Source organism: Python bivittatus, unplaced genomic scaffold (genome assembly GCF_059951505.1).
Source record: "Python bivittatus isolate LINGU-HERP-01145 unplaced genomic scaffold, Pbiv_v1 ctg000310_np1212, whole genome shotgun sequence".
In the NCBI taxonomy this organism is placed as follows: Eukaryota; Metazoa; Chordata; class Lepidosauria; order Squamata; family Pythonidae; genus Python; species Python bivittatus.
In genome coordinates, this window is record NW_028277054.1 from 29,965 (window position 1) to 55,128 (window position 25,164).

General features: G+C 55.2%; 2 protein-coding genes and 2 long non-coding RNA genes across 6 annotated transcripts in view; 1 reads left to right on the forward strand and 3 right to left on the reverse strand.

Moving 5' to 3' along the window:
- Window positions 1-4,345: 4,345 nt before the first annotated feature.
- Window positions 4,346-6,206, forward strand: LOC148216079 (uncharacterized). Its single transcript, XR_015795932.1, has 3 exons — window positions 4,346-4,469; window positions 5,127-5,276; window positions 6,069-6,206. It is a non-coding gene; the product is annotated as an uncharacterized LOC148216079 (long non-coding RNA).
- A 1,134-nt stretch (window positions 6,207-7,340) lies between these two features.
- Window positions 7,341-12,486, reverse strand: LOC148216080 (uncharacterized). Its single transcript, XR_015795931.1, has 3 exons — window positions 12,079-12,486; window positions 10,230-10,344; window positions 7,341-8,849 (listed from the first exon to the last, which is right to left on the reverse strand). It is a non-coding gene; the product is annotated as an uncharacterized LOC148216080 (long non-coding RNA).
- Window positions 12,487-13,326: 840 nt separating this feature from the next.
- Window positions 13,327-19,744, reverse strand: SHKBP1 (SH3KBP1 binding protein 1). 3 transcript variants are annotated; one of them, XM_088139598.1, is made up of 18 exons: window positions 19,533-19,744; window positions 19,394-19,447; window positions 19,244-19,289; window positions 19,065-19,138; window positions 18,908-18,966; window positions 18,712-18,795; window positions 18,459-18,614; window positions 18,066-18,156; window positions 17,776-17,966; window positions 17,148-17,263; window positions 16,308-16,395; window positions 16,066-16,182; window positions 15,680-15,850; window positions 15,436-15,591; window positions 15,255-15,351; window positions 14,797-14,975; window positions 14,356-14,479; window positions 13,327-14,074 (listed from the first exon to the last, which is right to left on the reverse strand). In XM_088139598.1, the coding sequence occupies exons 1-18, from the start codon at window positions 19,595-19,597 to the stop codon at window positions 13,768-13,770; spliced, it is 2,175 nt and encodes a 724-aa protein (XP_087995724.1). In that variant the 5' UTR covers window positions 19,598-19,744; the 3' UTR covers window positions 13,327-13,767. The 3 variants fall into 3 exon arrangements, with proteins under 3 accessions (XP_087995724.1, XP_087995723.1, XP_087995725.1); XM_088139597.1 differs by having other exon boundaries at window positions 19,065-19,289; XM_088139599.1 differs by having other exon boundaries at window positions 13,970-14,105; window positions 19,065-19,289.
- A 188-nt stretch (window positions 19,745-19,932) lies between these two features.
- Window positions 19,933-25,164, reverse strand: part of SPTBN4 (spectrin beta, non-erythrocytic 4) — a 40,635-nt gene continuing 35,403 nt past the window's right edge. Inside the window, exons 35-37 of the mRNA XM_088139596.1 lie at window positions 23,056-23,229; window positions 22,813-22,855; window positions 19,933-22,725 (exon numbers count right to left, since the gene is read on the reverse strand). Coding sequence (XP_087995722.1) covers window positions 22,564-22,725; window positions 22,813-22,855; window positions 23,056-23,229 — 379 coding nt within the window. The 3' untranslated portion in view covers window positions 19,933-22,563. The remainder of the gene's footprint in view (window positions 22,726-22,812; window positions 22,856-23,055; window positions 23,230-25,164) is intronic.

Consider the following 25,164-nt stretch of genomic DNA (forward strand, 5'->3'; position numbering starts at 1 on the left):
TCGCATCAAGCCTCACTTACAGTGGGGCAAAAAAGTATTTAGTCAGCCACCAATTGTGCAAGTTCTCCCACTTAAAAAGATGAGAGAGGCCTGTAATTTTCATCATAGGTATACCTCAACTATGAGAGACAAAATGGGGGAAAAAATCCAGAAAATCACATTGTCTGATTTTTAAAGAATTTATTTGCAAATCATGGTGGAAAATAAGTATTTGGTCACCTACAAACAAGCAAGAGGTCTGGCTCTCACAGACCTGTAACTACTTCTTTAAGAGGCTCCTCTGTCCTCCACTCGTTATCTGTAGTAATGGCACCTGTTTGACCTTGTTATCAGTATAAAAGACACCTGTCCACAACCTCAAACAGTCACACTCCAAACTCCACTATGGCCAAGACCAAAGAGCTGCTGGAGGACACCAGAAACAAAATTGTAGACCTGCACCAGGCTGGGAAGACTGAATCTGCAATAGGCAAGCAGCTTGGTGTGAAGAAATCAACTGTGGGAGCAAGAATTAGAAAATGGAAGACATACAAGACCACTGATAATCTCCCTTGATCTGGGGCTCCATGCAAGATCTCACCCCGTGGGGTCAAAATGATCACAAGAATGGTGAGCAAAAATCCCAGAACCACATGGGGGGACCTAGTGAATGACCTGCAGAGAGCTGGGACCAAAGTAACAAAGGCTCCCATCAGTAACACACTACGCCGCCAGGGACTCAAATCCTGCAGTGCCAGACGTGTCCCCCTGCTTAAGCCAGTACATGTCCGGGCCTGTCTGAAGTTTGCTAGAGAGCATTTGGATGATCCAGAAGAGGGTTGGGAGAATGTCATATGGTCAGATGAAACCAAAGTAGAATGTTTTGGTCTAAACTCAACTCGTCGTGTTTGGAGGAGAGAGAATGCTGAGTTGCATCCAAAGAACACCATACCTACTGTGAAGCATGGGGGTGGAAACATCATGCTTTGGGGCTGTTTTTCTGCAAAGGGACCAGGACAACTGATCCATGTAAAGGAAAGAATGAATGGGCCCATGTATCGTGAGATTTTGAGTGAACACCTCCTTCCATCAGCAAGGGCATTGAAGATGAAACGTGGCTGGGTCTTTCAGCATGACAATGATCCCAAACACACTGCCCGGGCAACGAAGGAGTGGCTTCGTAAAAAGCATTTCAAGGTCCTGGAGTGGCCTAGCCAGTCTCTAGATCTCAACCCCATGGAAAACCTTTGGAGGGATTTGAAAGTCCCTGTTGCCCAGCGACAGCCCCAAAACATCACTGCTCTAGAGGAGATCTGCATGGAGGAATGGGCCAAAATACCAGCAACAGTGTGTGAAAACCTTGCGAAGACTTACAGAAAACGTTTGACCTCTGTCATTGCCAACAAAGGATATATAACAAAGTATTGAGATGAACTTTTGATACTGACCAAATACTTATTTTCCACCATGATTTGCAAATAAATTCTTTAAAAATCAGACAATGTGATTTTCTGGATTTTTTCCCCCCATTTTGTCTCTCATAGTTGAGGTATACCTATGATGAAAATTACAGGCCTCTCTCATCTTTTTAAGTGGGAGAACTTGCACAATTGGTGGCTGACTAAATATTTTTTTGCCCCACTGTAAGTTGCCAACTGAAGACAAGCACCAGACTCTCCTTGGATGGCTCAAGGAATCAGCCCCCTTACTCTCCACCGAAGGCCCTCCAAGAGCTCAAGACCCTGAGCCTCTCCCCAGCTGCAGACGCAGGGTGGCATCCACAGGGCTTGATGTCTCCTCCACCTCCACCTCCCTGTCTCTTTACATTGGACCTTTGGTGGATAGAAAAGCCAAAGGTAATGTGGTCGGGTTGAAGGCCAGGTGCTGTGTCATGATGGTGGCCATCTCCCTTCTCAGAGGGATTCAAGGCCTTTTGCTGTGGCTGAATTAGCTGGAGCTAAGTGACCCCAGTCAACAATGGCTACCTCCCCCCACCCTGGAAAAGAGGACCTGCTCCACCTCTAGATTCTCCCTTCAGGAAAAACCCACCTACCTGCCTTCAGCAGAGCTGCCTCCACATAGGCCACAGCTACCTGAGCTCAGACTCACTGCCTGCAGAACAGCTGCCCGCGTCTGCTTAGCCCCTCCACTTTGCCTGTTGGCCACACTGCAACCTGACCAAGACAGACACCTCTCAGTTAGTTAGTTCCTGATGGCTAAGAGAACTTGCTGCTTTATCCTCTGCCTGGCCCTACAATAAAGACATGCTTCCGAGAAGCAGCTGTAGGTAACGTCCAGCAGAGCATTGGCATCCAAAAGAACTCTTGGCAGGTTGGTCAGGCAGGACATCCAATCGTTCGCAAGAAGCCATGCCAATTCTTCTTCAAAAGCCTTGCTCTTCTCAGGGTTAGCAGGTCAAACATGAATTCATCTTGTTGCCTCTTTCCACTCAAAAACACAAAAAAAGAACCTTTTGCATTTGCTGCCTCCGAGTTCTCCAAGGAAAAAAGGCAGATCCCATAACTTACACATCTTTATTAAAAAATATCAGCATTGGCCTCTTGAGGATTCTCTTGTGAATGCCCTTCTGCTTTGACAGGAACTGTTTGTCACTGCAAGTATTGTCCGCTTGCAAAAAATGACCTTTTTGCAGCCCTACAATTACCACCCTCAAGTAATAGCTCAGGTGCAAATATAATTCCCAACAACACTTGACAAAGGGTTAAGCTCAATTCTCTGCCATCCCACTCCCCTCTGGCAATTCGCTCACCTCTGTGATTGCCAGAATGCTGCTTCCAGAATGGCCAGGCACTTTCCTCTTTGCACTCCCCCCCAGCTCCTGCCCGGGGTCTGTGAGCCTCTCTATGGGCATTCTTGAGTGGTTGCCAGAGGAATGGGGCGTCTCACCAGCCCAGCCCATTCCTTCTAACCATCTGCTGCTTGGACATGGGAAACCCAGCCTCACAAAGACCGACCGCAGATTTGCCAGAAGTTGGTATTCCCATCAGGACCTAAATGAAAGGCTGTGTGGGACGCCCAGGGCAGCCCCCTTCCCCAGGGCTGACTTCTTCAGGTGGTCTGGAACCACCTTGCGGATTTGAAAAAGTGTGATCCAGAGAGATTTTGAGAGGCCAATCTTCCTATGGCTAGAATGTAAAAAATGCATGACATGCTTTCCAGACCCCCCCCCCATCACTCTCTGGGAATGCAACTTCAATAGTAGACTCATCCCAGCGGCTTCATATCAGCACGCAGTACTTTCCTCCTCCCATCGCTGGCACGGGAAGCAGGCTCCTTACGGGTGCTGTGTCCCAAGGCATACAGATCCAATGGGAAAATGGCAGGGGTGGGCCAGCTGGTGGGGAAGATGGTAAGACAGGACCAGGTGTTGGGACAGGGAGAGGGCAATGCTCCTCAACATCTCCCTTCTTTGGGCTTCTCCCAAAAGGAAAACCGTGACCTAACAATAATTCAAACAGACCTAAGAAAAACTGACCGAAGGCGGGAGAAGAAACCCAAAGTAAGAAAAGAGATGATCACAGAGCACCTGGCTATCATGAACAACTTTAAGCCTCTGGGACCAGATCAACTGCATCTGACAGTCTTGAAGAAGCTGGCGGTCATCATCTCAGAGCTCCTTCTGGGACCTTTGGGAAAGCATAAAGAACAGGCGTAGCACCAGAAGACTGGAAAAAGGCAAAGGTGTTCCCTAGCTTTAGAAAGGGGAAAAAAAGAGGACCTGAGTTACTGCATACTGGTCAGCTTGATGAGGATACAACGGAAAATTCTGGAGCAAATAGCAATCGCTTTCTGAACATTCAGAAAGAATGTGTGGCTTGGCAGGAGCCAGCAAGGGTTTATCAAGAATAAATCATGCCAAAGGAACCTAATCTCTTTTTTTCTTAGAGTGACCAGTTTAGCTCACAACAACGCGGTGTATCTTGATGCGAGCCAAGCATTCAGTGAAGTTTCTCATGAGATTCTAGTACAGAAGGTGGAAAATGTGGGCTGGATTATGCAAAGTCCATCCAAGAGTAGATGGATACAGAGCAGATGAGCAAGCATATGCAACAAGTGAACATCAATGGCTCTAACTGAAGCTGGAGGGAAGCGTCGAGCAAAAACTGCACAACTGTTTTAGACCTTTTGCACGGCTCCATTTGAGGCCTTCTGCTATTCAGCATATTTATAAGTGACCTGGATGAGAGACTAGAAAATATAATTATTGAATCTGCAGAGAACATAAACATGGAGCGACAGCAAACACCTTGAGACATACCAAGACTCAGGTGGATCTCAACATGCTGAAATATTGGGCTAAGACCAGCAAGATGAACTTCAACAGGACAAATGTGAAAACCTACATTTGGATAGGAAAAATCAAAGGCTTGAGGAAAGGATGGGGCAAACCATATTGGGTAGCAATACATAAAAGGATTTGGGTGTCTTGATGGATCATGGGAGCCAACAGTGTGACGAAGCCGGAATAAGTAAGTAAACAGCGGCATGCTAGGCTGCACTGATAGACGTAGAGGGTTAAGTCATAATTCCTCTCTAGACTGTGCTGGTCAGACTGCATTTAGAATAGGGTGTCCAGTTCCGGGCACTGCATTTTGGAAAGGACACTGATAAACTGGGGTGTGTCCAGAGGGGAGCAATCAATAGGATAAGGGACTGAGAGGAAAATCCTGCTAGGAACAGTTGGAGGTGCTGGGTGCGCTTAGCCTGGAGGAGATTGCGAAGAAACATGAGAGCCATCTTCAAGTATCAGAAGAGCTATCCTTCTGGAAGATGGACAAGAAATCACAGGTTGAAATTCTAAGCCATCAGGTATGGTGTACCACAGTGGTTACATTAAGCCCCGTCTCCATATAACTCTGCTCAACATTCAAAGCTGAACATCACTTGGTATTTGATGAAGTTCAGTTCTGGGAGTTTCAAATGGGGAAAATCTTAGAACCACAGAATTGGCCCTTGAGGCCCTGGGTCTAATTCCCTGCTCCGGCAGGCATCTAAATTCAAGGGTTCCTGAGAGTTCCAGCAAGCCCTAGGAGTGTTGGGGTCAGGATGGGGAGGAAGCGGCTTCAACTCAACCCTGACAAGCCTGGCTGGCTGGGCGTCCAGTGCCATGGGTTTTCTATCTGTAGGTCGGAATGGGATCGCACTTCCCTGGACAGAACTGGTGCACGATTTGGGGGTCTCCTGGACTTGCAACTCCCCCTGTGGATTTGAGTTGCCTGACTGCTGCCCTTCAGACAGGCCATGAAGACCTGGCTCCTTCCCAGGCCCCAGGCTGGGTACGTGCCTCTGAACGAATTTGTATTAATGTGTTGGGTATGGCTATTACCCCCTGGTTTTTACCACCTTTTATCTGGGTTTGTTTTTCATTTGCATAGCACCCAGAGTTGTGAGTTATTAAAATCGAAAGAAGTAATAATGTGCAAAGCCTCCTTTGGGGCCAAAGGATGGTGCATTTTGAAGAAAAAGATCCCCCCCAAGCCCCGGGGGCAAGGCACAGCTACGCAGCCGGAGCCCCTGGGCCGACTGCCCAAAGGAAGCCCGGGGGCATGTCCCTCTCCCGCACCGCAGGCGCGAACCGGTCGCGAGAACGCCAAGAGCCGCGTCTTCTGTACCTCCCCTCCCGCAGCCCCCTGCTGAAGCCCTCCAGGGGACGGCGAGGCCGCTCTCCGCACATGGTCGGAGGCGCCCGGAATTCCTCCCGGGGCACGACGCTTCTCCGTGTCGCCTGCGCCCGCCACCCTGGTAAAGAGGGGCTCGGCGAAAGGGGCGGAAGAGCGCAGCCGGGCGAGGGCGAGGGCGAGGGCCCTGTGCTCCCGGAGGCGTCCTCCCCCGGCCCTGGCCCGATCTGGAGCGCGCGTCGCCCGCCCGCCCCTCCAGAGGCCGCTGCTCCCGAGACAGCCAGGCTGCGGGGGCTGGCGAGAGCGAGCTGGGGCAGCTCGGAATGGAGCGCCACCTGCCGGCGATGGGGCGCGCGGAGCGGAGCGAGATCCTGGCCTGGCTTGGGACGCGGCGGGGGCGAGTACGGGGGGCGGCGGCCTTGACCAGTCGCTTCTTGTCTTCCACGTTAGGTTCTCCGCATGGCTGGCTGGCTGGCTGATGTCTACAGGCAGCTATAGAACCTTAGCGTGCATGGCTGCTACTTCCCTGCTGCTCTCGGCGTCCGGTGCCCTGTTGGCAAAGTCTTTTCTGCCTCCCGGGAAGCCCAGGAGCTCCTTCCGAGAGGAGGCACCGCCGCCCTCAGCTGTTCCTGTGTCAGGGGAGGAAGAAAAGGCCCCCACATGTTCCATTCTCGCTCTCCTGGACCAGCAGAAGATCCAGGCCATCCTCCCCGGCTGGCTTTTCAGAGGATATTTTCCTATCTGTTTAGATGAAGGGAAATAGCTAAGCTTGCTCAAACACCTCTACTAAATGTCTTGCAGCTCAGTTTCCTCTTTCTGTAAGACAGACCTCTGATATTTTAACATCTAAGGCTGGCAAGCGCACCCAGAATCTTTGCACAGATCAGTAACGGCACTATGCTTTTGTATGAAATGAGCCTGGATCTGCCCTCTTGCTTAAGAGTACCTGAAGACCTTTTTGGCTGCACCAAGCCTAGCCAGATAGCCGCCTTACTGGACGGTAGCAGAGATGCCACCAGAAATCAACAGGGGTCTTTTTGCCAGGTAAGCCATGGTTTCTGAAGACTAATACTCTTGACAGAGGACCTCCTTACTACCCCTGGAGTAAAGGCCTGTCTTGGAAAGGAGATGTCCCTTCTAACATTCCATAACTTTGACCATCAAGGGCAAACAAATCAGGGTCTATCCACCACACACTCTCCTGCCAAGTTGGCTCGTGACAGAGAATTGCTGCTGACTGTCTTGAAGCAAAAGGGCCTTCCAAAAGAGCCCTCCCAGATTACCTCTTCCCACCGCTGTCTTCACTTGTGCAGCCTAGTGGACTTTCCCCATCTCCCTTGGCGCCAGGCAGAGGCCAGGGTTACAGACATCAGTGGAGAAAGGCAGCGGGTGCTGCCAGTTTTGCTGCGCAGGCGCCACCTTCCTGGCTGGTAGAAAAGTCCGTTTCCATATGTGGAGAACAGGTAGTATAGTGAGAAAATATTGACAGCCTTGGCACTCCCCCCCCCCACACACACACACTGCACCCTGTCAAATATCCAGCTGCTTACACCCAGCAGCAGCAAAACAGGAGCATAATGTTGCTTTGTGTCCATAAATATTTCCTTGTGGTTATTTCAAATTTGGTTGCATATAAAATTGCACAATTACAACATGTTAGAAAAATACAGGCCTCTCCTTGCTTGGCACAGAACTAGAATCATCAAGACATGTCACCCTTTGAGGTTGCTCTGATAACAAAATGCAAAGATCTTACAAGTTGGCCTTAGCTGTTGGTCGCTGCAAACACTCATTTTGGAAGGACAAAACAGATTGCCTCTTTCCCCAAAATCTGGATTGTTTCTCCCCCTGCCACATATGCAGGTGGAAAGGTGAAAGCCAAGTAGAGGGGAGACAGTCCAAGGTGAGGCAAGGGTTCCCTAAAGGTTGACTGGTGGTGGTGATTGCTACGATCACCCTCCCCTGGAGGTGCACAGCAAGTTCCCTCCCTCCCTCTCCTCTCTCCACCCCTGTGGCTCCCATTTGCCAGAAAAGTAGAGGAATCCTGTCAAAAACCAGCCCGGGGGTTCCTCTTCCTTCCCCAACTGCTGGCCTCTTCCTCCAGAAGTGACTAGCTGTTCCCTAGGGCACTTTTCTGTACATTTTTGTGGTCCTCCCTGCCCTGGTTGACTCCATCCCAAGCTCTCCCATCTCCTGGAGGTGGTGAGGTTCTGGGGCCAAGGCCTTCTGCATGGCTCAGTAAAGCACTTTGAATTCAGCAGCCCAGTTCAGTCCCATCCCAGGCGCAGCATTGACTGCATTCCCCTGAGGAGGGACTAAATGTTAAGGCTGGGGGTAGGCAAGGGGGCTTATTCTAGCTAGTGACCCTCCACATATCAAGGGATTGCAGCTGGAGCAGAACCTAAGGAAGCAGGGCTGGCTTCTGAGTGGCGCCAAACAAGAACACCAATCAGGAATGCTGCTGGCAGTTTACGGATTTGTCCTGGTGGGAGCTGGAGGGAGGGCAGGGGCTAGTGCCCAAGTGGCAAAGGGCAGTTGTACTGGAGGGAAAGCTTGGCTGTGTCTCTTCTCACCAACCTGGCGCTCTCTGGCAGTGGAAGCTTCCTGGGAGCAGAGGGGAAGGGAGAGGAGAGGCTTCCTGTGCTTGTGCTGGGGGCTACGTCTGAGGAAGTGGGGTTGGGCCCCTCTAGCCATTGGGGAGTGGAGGGAGATGGGGCCCCATCACAACCTGGGAGGGTAGCCACAGCAGCTGGCAGCTGTGCCGGGGAGGGCATAACCCATGCCCAGAGCTGACATGGCCCAAAGTGGCTGGCCAGACTCCATCCTGGCAGTTCTTGGCAGTGGCAAAGCCCCCTTTGGTGAGTAATGTCCTGAGAGGGGCAAAGCTGGGTGGAAGACTAGGCCCCTCCTGAGCCCAGGTGGCACCTTTGGCACTCAGTCTTGCCCTGCCACTGCTTTATCTTCCAGATGGCACCAGGTAGCAACAGAGTGGGCAACCCAGCAGAGTAGGCCAGCAAGTGGGGATGAGCACTATATCGTGGTGTAAATGTAGACAAAGATGATGACGAGGAGGTTCAGAATGGTGCCCACGATGCCTAGCATGGCAAGGACCCTCTCTTCTTGGTCTTCCTTGGACTCCAGCAGCAATGGGGGGCTGAGCTTTTGGCCAGCCCCTGCAGCAACAGGCACCATGGTCACGTTCAGGTTCTCTACCCGCAACTTCAGATCGACCTGCTGAGCAGGACATTGGGGGGGGCGGGGGAGGGAGGGAGGGAGGGGAGAAAGGAAGGAAGGAAGGAGAAGGCATGGTGAGAAAATAAAAAGGAGGCAGGGCAGCAAAGGACAAGGGACGCTCCCTGCTACCTTCTCCCTAGATAATTAACACAGTTTCAGTTTTACTTTCTCCAAGGTACCAGGAAGCAATTGAAATACATTCATACAGTTAGTTATGGGCTCGACTAAGGGTTGAGGGTTCTTACATAAAAGTAAGAAAGAATTTTCTGACACAAGAAGCAAACAAGCAAGCAGGGTGCCATATTTTATGAGGATAAATCAAATTATCACTAGTATATTTAGAAAAATGTGATTTCCTACCTACTAGTATAGTTATGATGTCTTTTAATGTATGAGGTGCCACAAGACTGTTGTTTCTTCAGCTACAGACTAATATGGCTACTAAGATCCAAGAAACAAAAGAACAATTTAATTATTGCACACTCTCAGCCAAAACTGCCATGGGGAGGAGCCCCTTTTTTCCTTGGACCTCTTCATTCATTGACTTGGTCCCTTCCAGACCCTGTACCCTGTGCCTCTTGGTAACTCTCCTCTGCCCCCGCTCCAATGTGCACTCTTCTTTTTGAACTATGATGCCCAGAGCTGGAGATAGGACTCCAAATGGGATCTGTCCAGGGCAGGGCAAAGTGGGACAGTTAGTTCACACGAACTGAACTCTGTGCTTCTGTTAATGCACCTCAAGACAGCTGGCTTATGCTTAATTTGAGATTGACAAGGGCGCTCCTTCTCATGAACTACTGTGAAGCCCAATCTCCGCCAACCTGTCCTGTGCCTTTAATTTTCCTACCCCAGTGCAATAAAACTGCCATAAAACTCTGTTCCTGACCTGTTGATAGAAGTCATAAATCAGAGCAATCCGTTCTTCCCTCCTGCATTTGGGAACTAGAAAAACATCTCCAAATCCGGACCAGGACAGGCCCTTCTTTTCCTGTGTGGCTCTGGACTCCAGAGCAGCTGGAGCTCAGACCCCAGGAAGACAGGCTCTCCTCTGACCAGGCAGCTTGGCTTGTGGCCCCAAGGGCAGGGAGAGCCCACAGGAGAGGCACCCTGACACCCCAAGGGCCCCCTGTCCCCATTCGGCTTTTCACCATCCCACAAGCAGGTTTTGTGTGAGACGGAGGCTCTGTCCTTTATAGGCAGCAGCTTATCTTTGGCTGAAAAAAGGATTGGGGTTCAGGACAAGCTGTCCTTCCAAGGAGCCAGGCTCCCTTTTCCCATCTCCTCCTCTCCCCACCCAGAACAGCACTGCTTCCCATGTGCAAATCCACCATGCTTCCTGAGACTGCAGAACTGGGGAAAGGGAAAGGAGTGACTTACCACACACTGCATCAGGACCAGGTCGAGGAGAATCCCGTCCGTGGGCACCTCCTGCAACTCAGCAGGGTCTCCTCTGGGCACTCAGTTAGTTAGGTCTGTTTCTGCCTGCTGGGACCTAGGCAGCAACACCAAAGTCCCCATCAGCACACCCAACCCACAGCCTTGGCCTCCAGGAAGGGCCTTTGGCATGACGCCTTCAGGAGCCAACCCTTGCTTTAACAGCCAGTGTTCTCTGCTCATCTGAGTTTCTTCTTTGGCTGTCCCTGTGCCCGATTCCTTGGAGGAGTTTTGGTAAAGGGCCATGTGCCAGGGTCAGGAGACATTGGTCAGATCAACCACTGTCCAGTATAAAAGTGGTTTTTATTGTTGCTTTGTTTTAAATTCAAGTTGTGACATGTAGACGGGGCTGGGATTTGCAGAGAGAGTCTGGAAAATTCTTTGTACATGTATCTAGGAACATTTTCTACAGTTTTAATTTGTTCACCTGGACAAAACCTGGACTGTCCGTTTTCAGCATATCGGAAGAGGGGACTTAATGGAGGCCAGATGGGAGCAGGTACTGCTTGATCCAGCTTTGTCACTGGGGGCTCAGGTGAGCACAGTGGAGCTGAACACTGGGATATCCTGGACAGTATCGCTTATCTGCAGAAATCCTTGACTTGGCTGTCTCACCTTTGAGCAACTGGAATGTGTTCTTTAGGGTATTCAGGTCCATACACTTACTATCATGTCACAGATGATACAGAGGGCAGCAGAGTGGTTACCTGGATGAGGTCATCTTATTTTCAGCCCTGTTACCAGCCCCCTTGGGGGGAGGCTCCATCCTTGACCTAGCCATTTCATCCTGTGGTTTTCTGGGTTGGAAGTTTTGCTGCTTATTCACCTCAGATTTTACTATACTGATTTCATTATTGCTGGGAGGGGGCATTTTTATCATACTATTGTTATTTCCAAATCTTTCTTCAAAAGAACAATTAGAAAACCAACCAACAGAACAAGAGTAACCATCTCAGCACCAGAAAGGGCCTCCTGGAAGAGGAAGCTCTCGGGTGCCTTTGGAAGTTGAGTCGCATTGGAAGCAGGTAGACATCTAGATGATGAGACCCAATAGCCTGAGCCCTCACAGAAAACCCACTTGCTGCCTCTTCCCATGGTTCTACCGGTGGGCAGTGGAAGAGAGGTAGCCTTGAATGTGCAAATATAAAGAGAAAGGTTGACCAACTGATCAGACATTGCCCACGCACGAGTGCTAAATATTCAGAGCAGAGGCAACACTACACACGTGCAGCAGCAGGAGAGGGAAACTGCAAAAGAAATTTTCTGGTGCAGAATCCCGGGTCATATTGTACCAGATTGCAATGGCGTACTTGTTCATATAGGAGTGGGCGCCACTTGCGGGGGAGGGGGGGGGAGGGGGTATCACAGTTCTCCTTGGCTCCAGTATTAGCTGCAGAAGGTGGTCTCCTCTCTTTGTCAAGCCCCAAATCCTTCACAAACGGGGGTGGGGGGGCAGGAAGCTGGAGCTGGCAGTGACAAATGTGAACAACTCATCGCCCCCGCCAGGTGCGGGCCCGAACGAGCTGCGGCCCTGCTCCGCTACCGGCCGTTTCCCGAAGGAGGGACCCGGCCCGGCGGCCTGTTGCTCTCCTAGCCCAGAGAAGCTCGCCGCCCCCCGCCGCCCCGGCCCGAGCCGACTTCTCTGGCCGGGAGCGGCGCGCCTTGCTGCCCAGGGAAGGAGGTGCTCGGCCGCAGCAGCCGGCGTCTCCGCCACCCACGTGAGGAGGAAGCTTCTCCGGGCGACGGCCGCCTGCCCACCCACCCCCCCGGGGAAACGCCGCCGTCGCCCTACCTGCCCGGGAGCCTTGCCGGATGCCGTGCTCTGCCCGACCGCTTCCCCGCAGCGAGCCATGGCGCGCCGGACGGGCTCCCCCGCCTCGCCGGGGCTGCCGCCGCCGCGTCTCTGCGCGAGGCTCGTCTGGCGGGGGAAAGAGGTGCAGGCGGGGGCTGGCAGCGCGTTGCATCTGCGGGGGGCAGCTAGCGCCGCCCGTGCCTGCTGGTCGGGACCGTCGAGAGGCTGCCGTGCCCGCTCGCGGGTCATGCCCGCTCTCCCCGGACAGCTGGCAGGAGTGGGGGGACAGCGGAGGAGCCTAGCTCCTTCTTCCCGGGCAGCTCTCCCGCGCCCGGACTCCTCTGCCGGGCGGGCGAGGCTTCTCTGGTGCTCTCCTTTGGCCCCCGCCATCGCATCGCCAGAGGCTGTTGCTATGCGACCACCTTTCGGCGAAGCCTATGTCCAGGCTGGTCGATGGTGCTGCCCAGCAGCAGAGAGAACCCTGGTGACGTGAGGAGGGCACACCCTGCAGCCCGGGCGAGCCCCCTGCCTTCTCCTTTGTAACAGTTCCCGGCCGTGAATCCTCCTGCTGGGTGAGCCGATTTTTTTCCCCTACTCAGGCACCCTTCTCCTTAGGGGCTCCGGGGGAGGCCCCCGTGGGTTCTGGTGTGGTAATTAAAGGAAGGAGGGTCGAGTCCCTCTGGCTGCCAGCTGCAGAGCAAGCAGGATCCCTAGCTGGGCACCCTGCAGAGGAGATCTGGGGAAAGGAGGATCCACCATAATGCAACCCAAGATAAGCTCTCCATCCAGCTGCCCTGTTCACCTCCTCAGACCAGCTGGATGGGCTCATAGGGGGCAGCCCAACCTGAATGAGCCAACAGCACACAAATACTAAGAGAAACAGCCAGACAAGCAGCAGCTCCCCTCACTTCCAAAACTTCAAGGAGAGACCATTCTCCCTAAAGGCCGGCAAGGGATTCTCCATAGGAAGCGATTCTTCCTGCCCCCATCCCCAGCTGGCCCTTGCTAGACTTGACCATGCCCTCCAGTCTGGACAGGGAGCTGGCTCCACCCTCTTGGCTCCTGCCGCTCACCCCACTGCTACCTTATTATGTGCGCCCAGGCTCCCTGCAGGATACCGGCTCGGTCAAAGATCTACACTCTGACAGTCACCAACCCCAACAAGGCCCTAACCTACGAGTTGGTGCTAGAAAAGCCTGGTAAGGTTTCCCCTCCGGCAAATCCCATGAAGACTCCAGAGATCAGGAGAACATCTTTCCACATGTATTTATTGCCACTTATCTACTACAGAAAAGGGAAGCAGAGACCAGTCAGCAAAGGCAGGTGGGGGGTTATTGCTCACAAATAGCTTTGACTTTTCAGAAGAAGCAGGGGGATGGCAGCCTCGCAGAGGCCACAGGTTACACCCTAACGCAATCTACTCATGAGCAAGTCCACCACAGAGGAGAAAGACAAACCCCGCCAGAGGATTAAGGCCCTGAGACGCTTTGAAAGTGCTTGGGACAGAGTTCATGGGCACGGTGCTGCGAAGGGGGCGGGGTAGGCTAGGGGAAGCTCTGCAGCAAATCACGGAAGTTGCTAGAGATGGGACTTCATGCCACAGCAAAGGCATCGATCTTCACTGCCTTCCCTTCTTGCTCCCCTGAGGAGAAAGTGGCGTGTCCAGCCCTTTTGACACATGCCCAGAAGTCAGAAAGAGGTTTCACTGAGTGGCACTCTGGATGGGGCTAGGGGGAGGGTGGGCTCCATGGGGGCAGGACGGGGGGTGGGGGAGCTTTGGCTCAGAAGGCTAGCAGCAAGCCCACCCCTAGAGTGGCTGACCCGCTGGCCCTCGGAGGATCGGTCAAAGAAACTCCTTCCCAGCTGTTGTCGGTGGAGGTCTCCTCGCTGGAAGTCCAATGTGGGCTGATGCTCCTGCCTCAAGCAACAGGACGTGCTTGGGGAGGCTTTTGCTGGCTTCTCACAGGTCCCATCAACATCTTGGCACTGGGGGCAGCTAGGAGAACCACAACCTTGTTATGTGTTATCTGTGGGGAATGGGGAAAAGAAGAGCCAGAGGGAATCCCCACCATGATCCAAATTGGGGCGACAAACTAAGGCTAGTTGAGGGCAGGGGAAAGTGGGAATTCAGCAGATCAGGCCAGAGCTTTTCAAGTCATTCCTGATCCTTGTGGAATTGCACATCTGGAGTTGCTGACCCTCAAAGAAGAGAGCATTGCATGTTCCCTTTCAATTACCCACCCCATCATGTGTGCATGGACCAGTCCCCACCTGTACCTGATGCCAGAAGTATTGGTGAGAGAGAAAGACCCCCCAGGACTTGTCTCCAGGGTGTGGGTAAGTGCCAGGTCACACTGCTCTAATTCAAGCAGCAGCTCTTCTTCTGAGGGACCACCACAATCTGCAGGACAGGAGGAGGAGGGGCAGCACAAAAGGTTGGAGCATGCTGAGATGGCAGGCCCTTATGCCAGAAATGGAAAGAGAACACAAAGAAACCCAGTGCAGAGACAGGATGTGGTCAGACCCCACTGACGTCTGCTATCAGAAGACCTAGAAACAACTCAGCGAATAGCAGAGAGGAGCAGGGACTTCTTGCAGCCCTCTCTCCACTGGGGGCAGATCTGCCCAAGCCCAATGTAGGGCCCCTGGCTGCCCCCCCTAGGCTGCCCCCCAGGGGATCTCTGCACAGCATCCCCCAACCAAGCCCAGCCCTTGCACCTGGTGTTCGGTCTCCCATCTCCATAGCGGTGGTGAGGTCCCACATCTGGAGGCTGCCATTGCTGTGGCCAGTAAAGAGGTAGCGGCGTGGGCGGGAGCCAATGCGGCTAGAGCCCTCGCATTCCTGGACCATGAAGGCGGTGATGGCTGAGCCATCAACAGAGCACACCTCACATATTCTGCAAGGGAAAAGAGGAGGATCCTGGGCTGGAGAGCTGATGGGATGAAGACAGCACGTCTGTCCTCACAGCAGAATGGCAGAGCCACAAACCGCTGTTGCAATCCATGTAGTCGGGGTGTCCTACAAACCACATTTTGTCCTCTAAAGGGGAAGAGCAGCACTAAATTTAAGGAGATTCACACAGCCAGCTGCCTCAGAAGCTACCCACTTGAGGTTGGCGTTAAGAATATCTACATGTTGGCCTGCACGCTTCTGGCCTGGCCTGCTGCAGACCCACCTCTTGCCAGTAGAGGAGAGGCGCACGTAAAGTTTGCTGGCATCAGGAACCACCTTCTGGAGGAACACTTGCTGGTCATCGCGCTCACCGAAAGGCCCTGCAGGGAAGGAGGAGGAAGCAGGTGGGGTCCCAGGACTGAGATCCCGAAGGGCCCCTCCCTTGCACCACCAGCTATCCCTACCAATGTCTGTGCCAGCACTGCAGCCACCATGCCCATCCACCGACTCCAGGGCCAGAATCTTGAAGGAAGCCAAGGGAGTGGAGCCTGGCTGCGTCGAAATCATTCCACGGAATCGAGTCACTGTCCACGTGCGCACGTGGTTGTTATCGGCACAGACTGGGAGCAGGCAGAAAGAACAAGGAAGGGAGTGAGAGGTCCCTTGGCTGGCCCCACCCCTCCACCCTCTCCTTCTCAAAGCCAGTACCTGAGATGAGGTGCTTCTCTGAGAGCATCACCTTGGTGACAGGGCTACGATGGACAGCAAAAGTCTGGAAAAGTTGGGGCCCGGAGCCCACAGTCTCTGGATGCTGGACAATCACTCGTACCATCCCTGAGCTGGTGCCGTAGGCAATTTCAATCCAATTTCCACTGTTGCCTGTACAAGGAACAGAGGGCTGGAGGCAAGCAGCCCTGCTGCAGCCAGTAGAGGCCCAAGAGGAATAGCCAGCTCTGGAGGAAGGCAAAGCCTAGCTGGGATTTGGGGCTCCCACCAGACAGGAAGAAGCAGGCAGGCAACCCAGGACTTCCGTGCCTGATTCGGCTCATTAATTCAGGCAGGGAGTCAGCTCTGCCCAGGGTGTGGCCCCTTACTGCTCTTGGGCGTGAGGTAGACGCTGAGGGCAGTAACAGCATCCTCTGCGGGATCACGGTACAGCTCAGTCACCAGGAGGTCATTGTCCTTCATGCGCAGGGGGAACTTCTGCACATCTGTGGAGAAGCAGCACACAGGTGCGAGGAACAGCTCTCAAGACAGAGCATCTTCCTCCGACCCCACAGCAACGCTCGCACCCTATCAGGAACCCCGGCTGGCTGTTTTCCAGCTGCTAACTCACCAACATAATGGATGGAGCCATTGTTGCAGCCCAGGAGCAAGAAGGACCCCGCTGCATCGTAGCTGTTGATCGGGACCACGTCCTGAGTCTGCGGGGATGGAGCAAATGGTGAGGAACAGGGTGCATCGGAGAGCCTGAGGTCGCAGGCTTCCAATCAATGGGTTTTAGCACAAGAACTAAGAAATTACCTGCTATGAGAATTTAGGCAGACCCTGAGCTAAAAATCAAAATCAACTGATGTTAATAGAAAAAAAATTCAAAGAGCCAAAAAACTTTTTACGAATGTTTTGAGTGAAAGGAACTGCACTAGTGTCCAAGCTGTTCCACAGACATGGCAAAATGCCGATAGCTGACTAAGAAAAGGCAGAGGCACTCAACCCCAAGTGGGATTCAATCTTCTCCGAGGAAGAGGAGGAGGAATGCATTCCACCAGGCCACTCTGAAAAGCAGGATGAAATACAGTCAGGGAGCACCCACAGAATGCAAACAAGCTTAAATCTCCGTGGCCAGATGAATTACACCCCAAAGAGCTAAAGGAACTGGCAGACGATTGGCTCAAAACCTTATCGTGATCCTTGGAAAATCCTGAAGAACTAAGAGAACTGGAGTCAAGCAACTTTTGTCCCCATCTTCAAAAGGGGGAACCTGTCAAGAATATTTAGTTTAGCTGCTGCAGGTCAGACTCAAAGATCTAAACTGCCCCTTCCAGTTCCAACTTGTATTTGTTAATCGCTCCCAAAGCTGCACCTGTTGTGCAGCTCTTTGGAACAGGCTACTCCCTTCTCCCCCAACTCAACCACAAATCCTCCATGTCCCCCCGAGGCAGAGCAGCCTCATTACCTGCCAGTGCTTGGTGACTGCGTTCCAGACGCCAATCTTGCCAGTGTGGCTGGTGGCAATAAGCTGGCTGCCAACGAAGAAGAGGCCTTCTACAGGGACCCCTAATCGGAACACTCCTACAGAACGAAACAAAAGGCTGGGAGGTGAGCGGTTCAGGCTGCTGGATTAGACCCAAGGCCTCTCCACTCACGAACCAGCCACTCCCGAAGAGCTCTTAAGAAGTTCCCTGCTGGATCAGGAGGCCACCTGGCCCAAGAAGACGACATGCCCCTCTCCACCCAACCCAGGTCTTCTACCACGTTGTCTTTGAGAGCAGAAGCAGAGGCAGGCTTTCAGGCAGCAGCCCATGATCTACGGATTCTCCTAATCTTTTTCACCTATCACAGCAGGGAGTGCTAGGCTTACTGACCAGAGCTAGCTGTGGCAGAGGTAGGGGACAGGTTTCAGAACACCAGAGAAGAGCAAAGATGGAAGTTCCTGGCACCTGGTTACCGATGCCCCCTTAGTTTGATCCCACTGCCCAGACGGATAAACTTTTATCTTATCCCAGGCGAGGCCTGCGTCGAGGAACCTCCCCTCGCCTGAGGCATTTCAGATGCTAAGGACTGGGGTTCTATTAGTCTCTCACCAATCTCGGTGCCGTTCCCATCAGGCTGAAGAGCCCATAGAAGGATTTCGCTGCAAGAGGCAGCAGCCACCATTTTGTCACTATCACCCAGGGACCCACCAAGCACCCGGGCATTTAGTGCCACGCGCTCGATTACCCAGTCCAGCCGGGGGCTACAGAAAGCCAGCTGCCAGCCGGAGGTCTCCTTCATCCTGCAGAGTAGAGGGATTAGTCAGGCGAGGGGAGAGGGCCCAGTCTCTTCCCATCTCCTCTCCACGCTGAGCATCCAGCTGCCCCCCCAGCCCACTTACCTGTAGCAGATAAGGAAGTGAACATAAGCCACAGCTACCCAGTTATGATGGCCACAGATAAGACGTACCATACCTGGATCGTTTGCGGCTCCTAGAGAAAATGAGCCACGCGAGTGTACGGGGGCTCGTTTCCAAAATCCAGAGAGCGTTTCCCATGGGCCACCCTCTACCCCACAAGCATCCTAGCTTCCTTACGTCACTCTCTAAAAAAAAGTAAAGACTGCGCTACAAGCTAAGAAGCGGTTCCCTTTTCCAGCCTAGCTGCGTGGCTGCAGAACCAGAGGATTCTAACTGAACAGACGCACGAGAGCGACTCCAGCTGTCCACAGCCCCCCTCCCTCTGCTTTTACACCTCCCGGTCTCGGGCTCCATCCTGCCCTTCTCGGTGCACACCTGCTACTGCATTCCTCTCCTCCAGTCTCCCCAGAAGCCCTATGTTGCTAAGATTGGGGGGCATGGTGTTGCTCCGGCGCACGAGGGGGTTGCCTGCCCGGGCAGCCAACTGTACCCCTGTGACGCTGTGGCGGTTCCACCGCTTGGCAGGAAACACTGCAAGGGAAAGGAGAGCAGGCAGCTGGCTTGGCTGCGGGGAGATGGCTGTGTGGCCCAGCCCACCGCCTCAAGCCGGCCCTAACCCCGGCCCTACCAGACGGGGGCGGCAGATAGCCCTCGAACAGGACGCTCCCGCAAGAGGACCGCTCCAGCTCCTTGTGCAGCTGCAGGCGGCGAACTGGGGGAAGAGCAAGGCAGAGGGCCCAGGTGAGTCAGGAGGCACGGGGGCCCCGCAGCCTCGCATCCGAGGGCCGGGCCAACTCCCCGGGAGCCCCGGCCCCGAGACGTACCGAGCGGCGTGATTCCGTAGAACTGCGCTTCGTGCAGCAGCAGCGAGACGTCGCTCCTCCTGAGGGGCGCAAAACGGAGAGGAACCGGGGCGGCGGCGGCGGCGGCGGCGGCGGCGCCCCCCCCCCGCCCCCCCCCCGCGGCCGCCCAGTGCCCTACCTGAGGTCCAGCTCTTTGCACCGGAGGAAGTTGAGGATGGGGGCGAAGACGTCGGGATCCCGGTCGATGAAGATCTGGGGGAGAGGAAGGGCAGGGCAGGGCAGGGCGCGGCTAGCCTGTGGCCGCGGGCCCGGGAGGGCGCAGGTCGCGCCCGGCAGCAGGGAGGGGAGCTCACTCACGGCGCCAGTCTCGTCCCGCAGCGTGGAGATGCGGCCGCTGAGCAGGCTGCGGGCGAGAGAGGCAGTGAGGGCGCGGGCCGGGCCGGGCCGGGCCGGGCCGGGCCGGGCCCCCGCTACGCCCGCCCCCCGCCCGCGCCCCGGCCCCGGCACCTGGAGAAGAAGGAGTCCGGCACCCAGGTGAGCGTCTGGCGGGAGGTGCTGAACCTGCGGGGGGAGAGGGAAAGCGGGTGAAGGGCGCAGGGGGCCGCGCGGCGAACCGCCCGGGCCTCCCCGGGCCGCGGCCACTCGCCTTCGGCCGCCCACGTTCAGCTGCACCAGCTCCGCTGCGCCGGGCGCCGCCGCCGCCGCCGCCATCGTCGTCACCCGGCCGCTTCCGGGTCCGCGTCCGCATCCGGGCCCTGGGGAGCCCCGCCCCGCCACAAGCCATTGGCCAGGGCCGCCCCTCGACCGCCGTCAGCCCTCCCTGGGCGCCGATTGGCCGGGGCGTCCACGCGCTTCCTCCGGGCCCCCCTCCCTCCGCTCTCGGGTGGCCGCGGCGCTGCTTCCGCGGGCCGCGCCGGCTCTTCGCGGGCCGCCCGCCGCGGGCCTCGGCGGCTGCCCGCGGGGCGGCCTGGGGGCCAGCGGCGGGGCCCCGCCCCCTCCCGTCCGGGGACCACGAAGGGCGAGAAAACGCGGCTTTCGCGACCGGCCGCCGCCGGCTCCCCGGGAGGGCCGAGCGGCTGCTCGACGGCTGCTCGGGGACGGGGTCCCCCGGAGTTTCCCGGCCGTCGGCGCGCCTCCGAGTCCGCGGCCGCGCGCAAGCGGTCGAGCTCCGCGTGAGTCAACGTGGGCAGCCCGCGCGGCCGCCCCCTCCCGGGAGAAGCGAATCCGAGAAACAGCCGGAGCAAGCGCGGCGGCGGCGGCGGCGGCGGCGACAGATTGTGGGGTTAGCCCGGGCTGTTTCTGCCGGGAAGGGAGACCCCGGGGACCGCGGCCTCGCAAAGAAATGGGATTCGACAGCACTCGGTTGCAACCAGTCTCGGACCACGCCGCGCCCCTTTATTGGTGCCGTAACGCCGCGGGGACAAGTCACGTCAGTTCTGCGCGGGCGGGGCCGCCGGGGGTCTCTTCCTGACGCGACCGCCCGCACTAGGGCGGTCGGAGCGCGCGGAGGAGCAGTCCTTTGAGCCTCTCATGCAATAAGATCCGGAACCTTTGCAAACTGGTCTCTGAAAAACCACGTCTCCAGGGCTACAGTTAGACACAAGACGTGACCCCGTCGTTCCAATTTTGGTGGCTCCTTCTGTGTACGAGACAAAAAAAAGCAGTTACAATTCTGAACCAGGGAAGCTCCCAGAGAGGGACGGAAGGAGACACGGAAGCATTAGTGGCTGGAGCTGCGCCAATTCCGTCCAGGAGGAGCGTTGTAGAAACTGCATCAGGTCCGGAGGAGGCTGGGTTTGGCCACGGCTCAACAGGCCGAGGATGTTACGCTCGCAGCCACAGAAGCAGCTCTGAGAAATGATCTACCGAGCCTTGGCTCCTTACCAGTGAAGCATGTGGGGATGGCGGGGGCAACGGCAGGCATCAACTCAGCACTGACTCCTTGGGGTGAAAGGGTCCTTGGGAAGAGACAATTGAGCCACACGGCAGCCGTTTTCCTCTAGGCTCACCACATACGTTTTAATTTTGTTTAGATCCCCTAGGTACCTTTCCGTTTCTTCTAGATTATATGTGTACATCCACATTACCGTGTCGCAAAAGGAGGTACAGTTTCAAAGTGCAGCTACTGAACATCGTGCAGCTTCCCTGCGGGCTCTCCGTAACTCCCTGAGAGCCCCGTGGCCACCACGCTGCTGCTCACACGCTGCCGCCTCCCAGCAGAGGAGAGTTCTAAGGGGGACCTTCTCGGGTAGGTAGAGGAAGGGGCCACGTGCACGACTCCAAGCTGTTGCCTGAGGGACAGGCAACTCTGCTTCCAGTTCAGGAGCAGCCACCCTCCCATCCCCTTGCCACAGTGGACAAAGGCAGTCGAGAACCGGGGGGGGCGCTGAGGATGCTCGGGGTCTGGGGTGGGCTTTCCACTCAAGGCCCAGCCAGCCCCATGCAGCCTCTCCACTGCTGAGGCTGTCCAGGCCGTGGCCTTGGAAGGGCTGGAGCTGTTGCTTCCTGGCTCCTCTGTTGTGTTATTGCATGAAAATGCACCTGGGCGAGGAGCGGGGATGTGAATATGGCTTGTTCACAAGGGTGAGAGGCCTCCACGCATGCTTGGGCAGCTATCTAGCCTGGTGCTCTCAGCTCCGGGCATTGCACAGCCTCCTTCAGCCTGGAAAGCAGGGAGATCCAGGAGCCCAAGGAGCGGTGCTCCGGTTGTGGTCGATGAACAAAGCAGCAGGCTTTTCAGAGACGCCAGCTAAAATTCTGGAGGGTCAGCTGGAAGTGCATTTGCTCCTCAAGCCCACCAGGCCATATTTGTGGGAATCATCCCAGAGAATTACCCAACATGGCATCCAAGCAAATCTCTGAGCGGGGTGCAAAGGCAATTAACTGGGGAGCACAGAGGGAAAGTTCTCTCCAACACAGGCAGTTGGCCCAGGCAGGCAAGTATAAAGAGGGCCCACCTTTTTCTGCCCCCACTACAACAATTGTGCACCAATATTCTTCTGAGTAACTCAACTCCTCCAAAGTAACCCTTGGGAGCCTGAATGCAGATAGATGGGATCAGGAGACACGTGCACAGAGAGGGATCTACAGCAAGCCCTCAGAATCCACAGAAACTCTGTCCTTTGCACCCACAGTAGCACCATGTCTGGGAGATGTGAAGCTGGGAGGAAGACAAGGGGGTGTCCTGCAAGGCTCCTCCAAGCAGCTCCTCGGGATTGCAACCCTCCTGTCACTTTGCTTCCCCCTCCCCAGCTGACAGCAATTCCACAGAGCCAGGGGGGCAAAAGGAGCCCCTGGACTGGGTCCTCCTGCCCAGCTGCTGGGACCCAGACGGAAATGGAAAGGGGACGGGGCCTGTGGGGCGCCTGCTCTCTGCTGCCATTCAAGGGAAGGAAAGGCTCTTGGTCCGGCCTGATTGTGCCTCTCAGCTCCTGGCAGACATAAGCGGGGGGAGGGGAGCAGCTCTTCCTGCACTCCCAACTGCACAGGTCCAGCATCTCCTCCCCGGCGCCAGTTCCAAAGAGAAGTCATGCCCCCCTTTGGCCCCCCTCTTCTTGGCAGCATCAGGGTTCCTGCTGGGCAGCAGTCCTCTCCACGTTCTGAGATGTTGGCAAGCCTGCAGGCAGAGATGCCTGGACTGTCCCTCCCAGCCTTGGGGAGGGGGAGGGATGGCTGTCTCATTTCTTCCTGCCGGAGGTGCTGGCCCTTCGGTCAGTGTCCCGCTTGGGGACGCCTTCGTCTGTGGAGGAGGTGGTGAGCAGAGCCTGGCTCCAGCGGACAATCTCAGCATGCTCCGCAATGGAAGAAGTCAGAGCCGACAGCCAAGTCTTCATGTCCTCCTAGAGTAGAAAAGGGCCCTTACAGTCTGTAAGAGGCAGAGGTGGGTGGCCCGCTGTGCCCGGGGGGGGTGGGGACAAGAATCTTACCTCATCCTTGGCTTGCAGGAGGAATTCAACCCCATCATTAGTCCTGCAAGGGAGAATCCCATCAACGGGGCGTGAGCTCTGGCCTCTTCCTTGCAACCCTGGATGCCAGTCCCTCTGCCAGGGCCAGCAGAAAGCAAGTCCCAGTGCTCGGCCTGGGAAGGGACTCTTCTCCAGAGGGCCCTTATCTCTGCTCTAGCTCTTTGGCCCATCCTGGGAGGGAGGGCAAAGTGCCACAGGACTCACTTGATCTTGAGCACGTTCTTTTTCTTCTTGTAGTCGCTGGCCACCTCTGCAATGGTGCCGTGCAGGTTCAGCAGAGGCTCGTTGCCGTGAGTGCTCCCGGATTCCCGGCCCTTGGAATCCTTGTAGAATCCCAATTCCCCTTTGCTGAGGACGCAGTAAAGATTGATCCAAGATCTACCAGAGTGGGAGGAAAAGAAACTCTTGCAGGATCCATGCATACTCCCAGCAGTTGCTCCCAGAAGCTCCCTTGCCTTCATTTGGAAGCTGGCACTTATCTTTTCCCAGGGCATTTGCATGGGGATGGGAGAACAGCAAGGAAAAAGAATATTCTCTTCATCTCTGGAGGCTTTTCATCTCCATTAAGCCTTCTGTCCCGCGATAAAGGTAATCCTTGGGTTACGTCCATTCACTCAGTGACCATTCAAAGTTAGGACAGCATTGAAAAATTGGACTTACGACCAATCCTTGCACTTACAACTGTCACAGCACCCCGAATGATGATGTGATCAAAATTCGGGCTCTTGGCGACCTGCCCACGTTTGTGACCATCGCAGCACCCTGCAGTCACATTATCCTGCCCTGTATGAACTGCCTCTGCTTCAACTCCCCCTCCCCATTTCCCCTCCCCATCTCTGCCTTTTTGGCCACCCTGCACAGCATGGCCAAAATGAAGAGGCTGCTGTATCCCACCACCTACTCACTGCTGGCCCCTACCGCCACCCCCAGCTAACCTTTGTCATCTTCGCCTCGCCTCCCCTCTGCTGGTCTTGCCAATGCCAGCTGGCCCTCAACCCTCATGGCACGGGTGCTCTGTTGGCCACGCTGTGCAGGGTGCCTCCACCCCTCGTCACTGCTTCCCCGGCGCTGGGCTTTTGGTGGGCCTGCCCTGCTTCAGAAGTCTCAGCCCGCCGCAGAAACAGGAGTAGCACACGGCGTGGCATGGAAGATTTGTGGCCCCAGCCCCTTCCCTTCTTGGCAGAGTCTGGGGTGGCACTCTCTGGACAGCTCCCTCCTTTCTGTGGGGCAGCCAAGGAACTTCTTTGTGTGGGGCAGGAACGCATGCAGCATGCAGAGCCCTCCCAGCCGGTGGTGGGCTGACTGCTTGAGGCTGGCCGGTGTCAGCGAGCCCTGCAGAGGGGACGCAAGGCAAAGACGACGGTCACCTGGGGGCAGCGGCAGGGGGGGCACTGGTGGAATACAGTGGCCTGTTCATCTTGGCCATGCTGTGCAGGGAAGCCAAAAGGGCAGAATTGGAGGGGAGAGAGGCGGATGGGGGGAATTAAAACAGGCAGTTTGCACAGGGCAGGAGAAACTTGAGGTCCACGCCTAATGGCCAGGCCTGCTGGGACAGCTGTCATTAAGTAGCACAGTCATGTGATGTTTTGCTTAATGACTGCTTTGCTTAGCGATGGAAATTCCAGTCCCCATTAGGGTCATAACCCAAAGACTACCTGTGCTCTGCTCCTTCCTCCTCACCATCCCTCTCACGTTAATTCTTCATGCTGTCGTTCCAATGGTTTCCTTGGATTCCACCTTCCCAAGTAGCCTTCCCAAGAGTATACTCTCCAAATGCAGAGACTTCAGTTCCCAGAATTCTCAGAATCCTCCACTGGGGAATTCTGGGAGTTTCCATCAAAGTGTGAACCAGGATAGGAAAGACTGAGAGAACAGCACCTGATTGTAATTTAGCAATAGCACATGCATTGCAAAGAACGGCTTCCCTTCCCTCCCTAGTCTTGCTGCTTCTCTCAGACCTTCATCCGTAACTCCTTTGCAAAGCCTAACATTTGTAAAGCACTGTGTGGCTCAGTGGTGCTGCTTAAACAATTCATTTAAATCCAAAGCTCAGGATGTTGTGGCATTCTAGACCTCCATTCTAGTCCAGGATTCCAAACTCAGACGAGACCGTCGGAGCTTGGAGGACAGCGCCTCTCTGCAGAACCCCAAGTCCTGGGGACAACGAACCAAGAGCTCTCATGGGCTAGGTCACGCTGCCCAGCTGCCTGCTGCCCATGGCCACCCAAACGCCTGGCCCCATAACCAAACGGTCGTCCCGGGCTTCAGCACTGCCGGCCACTGCTCTGCCGGATCTGGGCTGTCACCTGAGCA

Excerpts from the sequence above, each read along its gene's own strand:
- SHKBP1 (XM_088139597.1), bottom strand. The coding sequence starts at position 19,597 with ATGGCGGCGGCGGCGGCGGCGCCCGGCGCAGCGGAGCTGGTGCAGCTG. Across the intron at positions 18,967-19,064 it reads TGCAAAGAGCTGGACCTCAG|GAGGAGCGACGTCTCGCTGC; the intron begins GTAGGGCACTGG and ends TGCGCCCCTCAG. Across the intron at positions 18,796-18,907 it reads CTACGGAATCACGCCGCTCG|TTCGCCGCCTGCAGCTGCAC; the intron begins GTACGTCTCGGG and ends CTCTTCCCCCAG.